The following is a 4,476-nucleotide window of genomic DNA, read 5'->3' as shown; positions in this document are numbered from 1 at the left end:
TGAATGTCTTTTGTTCTTGCGAGATTGGAGCGTTGCGCGCTGAGTCGTAGGACAGTGAGTGAGATATACGGCTAGCACCGAGTGTATTACATTATTTTATTCAAGCCTGTAATTTTATATAAACCACATTTTCGACTAAGAGAGTGTAATTCGAATTCCCAAGTCTAAAACATAACAAATTGGCGACGAGGACTCTTGAAGAAAAGCGTACTAGGATTCACGTGAGAAGAAATTGTTAACCGCTCACATTACTACGGATAATGGCGGAAGCACATGTACAAGCTACTTTTCATATCGAGCCTTTCGATTCCACCACGAGCTGGAAACGGTGGTTAAGCAGACTAGAAGGAGCTTTTAAACTATTTAAGGTACCGGCAGAAAATAAGGTATCATATCTATTACACTACATCGGACCTGCAGTTTTCGATGTAATTTGCAACAAGTGCGCACCGGAGGATCCTTACGAGAAAGATTACAAGGATTTAGTCGGAAAGTTAGAAGAATTTTACGCGCCGACACCGCTAGAAATCGCAGAAAACTTCCGATTCCAGCAACGACGTCAACAAGAAGGCGAAAGCATATTGCAATATGTGGCAGCCATACAAAAATTAAGTATTATTTGCAATTTCGGACAATACTTCAAGACAGCTCTAAGAAACCAGTTCGTTTTTGGCATGAAGAGTACGAGAATTCAGTCGAGACTTCTTGAATCTCGGGACTTAACATTCGAAAAGGCAGTGCAACTCGCAACAAGTATGGAGATGTCAGCAAAAGATACGGACCAGCTACAAGGCACTACAGCGGGGGTACAAATCGCAGACGCTAAGAAACCAGCAGGACGGAAACCGGCTTTTCGCGAAAATCATCAGAAGAAGATGACCGAACACTGACCTACATTTATTAATGCAAAAAGAAATAGTACACCGCGTAATATACAGCATAATAAAAATATTCATTGTTACAGATGCGGAAAGGAACATTTAGCTACACAATGTACATTAAACCGAGATACGAAATGCAGGGCTTGTGGAAACAAAGGGCATCTCCAATCAGTTTGTTTTAAAAATAAAAATCAAACCTACCAATTAGAGGAAATTCTTAGCACGGCATGCAAAGGAAATATCTTACAAGCTGAACAAAATGAATTCAGAGATAAATTCGTCACGCAATTACAGGTAAATGACAAGCTAATTAATTTTGAAGTCGACAGCGGAGCTGCTGTGACAATTGCGAATAAAGCGCAAATGCTTAAACTTTTTCCAAATTCGACCATACATCCTACTGAATTACAACTTATTACGTACTGTAAAAATACATTACATACCGTAGGTTATATAGTAGTTAAGGTTAAATATAGAAATGTACAGCGCACGTTAAATATCTATCTTACAAATGTTAATAGGAAGCCTTTAATGGGTCGAGAATGGTTACGACAGCTTTTAGATCATGCAGTATTAAAACAAATGTCACTAAAATCTGATCCAGAAGAATTGTTATTTGTTAATACAAAACAGCAATTAGATTCTATCTTACAGAAATACAAAAAATTATTTGAACAAAATCTCAGTTCGATTAAAAATAAGAAAGCGCGTTTGACCTTAAAACCAGATGCACAGCCAGTTTTTCTAAAACATCGTACAATGCCTTTTAAATTAGTGCCACTGGTGGACAAAGAGATTGAAGATTTAGAAGCTGCCGGAATTCTAATAAAAGTTAATAATTCAGAATGGGCTACACCCATTGTACCAGTTCTTAAAAAAGAAGGTAAAGTTAGAATATGCGGAGACTACAGCGTTACAGTTAATCCAAACTTAATTGTAGATAATCATCCATTACCCACAATCGATGAGCTTTTTGCTACAATGGCAGGTGGTACAACATTTTCGAAAATTGATCTAAAACAGGCTTACTTACAATTGGAGGTCAGAGAAGAAGACCAACAGTTCTTAACATTAAATACACATCGGGGATTATACAAACCCACAAGATTAATGTACGGATTAGCGTCTGCGCCGGCTATTTGGCAACGAGAAATAGAGAATATCTTAAAAGATATTCCAGGAGTTACAGTTTTCCTTGACGATATAAAAATTACAGGTACAAATGAAACCGAGCATTTACATAGGCTAGAATTAGTATTTAAACGTTTACATGAATACAATATAAAAATAAATTTAAAGAAAAGCGATTTTTTTACGGATAAAATCGAATATTGCGGGTACATCATAGATAGTCATGGAATACATAAGGATAAAAAGAAAATTGAAGCAATAGAGCATATGCCAATTCCGAAAAACGTATCCGAAGTCAGAGCATTTATTGGATTTGTAACGTACTACAGTCGTTTCATTGAAAATCTTAGTGCAATCCTATATCCATTAAATAAATTATTACGTAAAGGAACTCCATTCCGTTGGACTCAAGAATGTGATATTAGCCACAGACGCTAGTCCGTATGGGGTGGGAGCAGTGCTTTCGCACGTCTATCCCGACGGAACAGAAAGAGCAATTCATTACGCCTCATGCACACTAACTAGTACCCAGATGAAATACGCACAGATTGATAAAGAGGCTTACAGCATAATTTTTGGAATAAAGAAGTTCCATCAATATTTATACGGAAACAGTTTTACATTGTACACGGACCACAGGCCATTAGTCCATATTTTTGCTCCATCAAAAAGCTTACCGATATATAGTGCAATGCGCATGCAGCATTATGCATTATTTTTACGCAGTTTTAACTATACAATTAAATACAAGAATACGAAATTACATTGTAACGCGGATTGTTTATCTCGATTACCGATTACAAAATCGGATAGATGCGAATACGATGTAGTCGATGCTTTTCAAATTGATACGATTCAATCTTTACCTGTTACGTTCGAAAGATTAGTGACAGCTACAAAACAAGATACGCACTTACGTCAAATATTGGAAGCCTTACAAAGCGGTAAAAAAACTAATAAAAAATACAAATCACGTACCGATGAAATAGAATATAGCGTACAACAGGGAATAATATTACATGGACATCGAGTAGTAATACCAAAAGTATTACAGGGAAGAATATTACAGGAATTACATAGCGCACATTTTGGTATTGTTAAAATGAAAATGTTAGCACGTAGTCGCGTATGGTGGTCTGGTATAGATCACGACATAGAGGAAATTACAAAAAACTGCGCAGAACGCAACGCTAATAAGAATAATCCCCCAAAAATTAAACATAATTGGGAGTCAGCGACTTTTCCATTTGAACGCGTGCATGTCGATTTCGCGGGACCATTCAAAGGCCATAATTTCTTGATACTAGTAGACGCGTACATTAAATGGCCGGAAGTACACGTAGTCAATAATATTACTGCAGAAACGACCATTAAGAAATGTCGCGAGATTTTCTCCAGATTTTCTACTTCCGGTAGAAATAATATCTGATAACGGTCGTACCTTTGTATCATCAGAGTTTCAAAAATTTTTACAACAAAACGGTATAAGGCATAAGTTAACAGCACCTTACAATCCAGCCACCAACGGGCAGGCTGAACGCTTTGTACAAACCTTGAAGAAATCTCTTTTAAGTATGGAAACGCAAAATAAAGATTTAGATGTAGTGTTACAGCACTTACTTATGCAATATCGAGTTACACCCCATTGTACAACACAGACTTCACCCGCCAAATTAATGTTCGATAGAGAAATAAGATGTGCGTTAGATATAATGAAACCTACGAAGGATAGTAATAATACAGCGCAGATACATGGCGATAAGAAGTACAGAGAAATTAAAGAGGGAGAGAGAGTGAGTTGCCGAAATTATCTACAAGGAGATAAATGGAATTTCGGTAAAATAAAGAAACGCGTAGGAAAACTACACTATTTAATTCATCTAGATGATGGCCGAATTTGGAAACGTCACATAAACCAAATACGACTGATTGGAAAATGTACTCCACAACGCACCAGCATGGGTGAGAGGAATAATTCTAAATATGCAAATTACAATTCCGAGGGGGAAAATAGGGAAGTGCTCCAACAGCCACAAGAAATAGTAGTTGAAAGACCGATGAATATACCACAGTTACGTAGATCGGAAAGAACTAGAGCACCCCCACAAAGATACGGAGATTACGTGACACACTAATTATCTTTATTTTTTTTTACAATTCTTTAAGTTGTACCGTTGTTTTCTTTTTGTTTTGTGGCTGAGTGTTCTTTCTTTATAAGAAAGGGGGGTGTTATAGTAAGGTTACTACCTTATCTACGCGACGTAAGAAGCGCCATCCGCCGAAGCGATATCTAAATTATAATTGTGAATGTCTTTTGTTCTTGCGAGATTGGAGCGTTGCGCGCTGAGTCGTAGGACAGTGAGTGAGATATACGGCTAGCACCGAGTGTATTACATTATTTTATTCAAGCCTGTAATTTTATATAAACCACATTTTCGACTAAGAGAGTGTAATTCGAATTCCC

General features: G+C 37.1%; 1 protein-coding gene across 1 annotated transcript; it reads left to right on the top strand.

The window, feature by feature from the left end:
* The first annotated feature begins 1,640 nt into the window (after positions 1-1,640).
* On the top strand, positions 1,641-4,147 carry LOC105450497 (uncharacterized protein K02A2.6-like). Its single transcript, XM_011690347.1, has 4 exons — positions 1,641-2,097; positions 2,230-2,332; positions 2,826-3,424; positions 3,468-4,147. Exons 1-4 carry the CDS (start codon positions 1,641-1,643, stop codon positions 4,145-4,147), a joined length of 1,839 nt encoding a protein of 612 aa, XP_011688649.1.
* Positions 4,148-4,476: the final 329 nt, after the last annotated feature.

Source organism: Wasmannia auropunctata, unplaced genomic scaffold, assembly GCF_000956235.1.
Source record: "Wasmannia auropunctata unplaced genomic scaffold, wasmannia.A_1.0 LD336061.1, whole genome shotgun sequence".
Lineage (NCBI taxonomy): Eukaryota > Metazoa > Arthropoda > Insecta > Hymenoptera > Formicidae > Wasmannia > Wasmannia auropunctata.
The sequence above is the reverse complement of the archived record's forward strand: the minus strand, read 5'-3'. Positions and strand labels throughout refer to the sequence as shown.

Coding starts and splice junctions, on each gene's coding strand:
- LOC105450497 (XM_011690347.1), top strand. CDS start 1,641: ATGCCTTTTAAATTAGTGCCACTGGTGGACAAAGAGATTGAAGATTTA. Junction 2,333..2,825: donor GCATTTATTGGATTTGTAAC/GTACTACAGTCG, acceptor AAAATCGGATAG/ATGCGAATACGATGTAGTCG. Junction 3,425..3,467: donor CTCCAGATTTTCTACTTCCG/GTAGAAATAATA, acceptor TTGTATCATCAG/AGTTTCAAAAATTTTTACAA.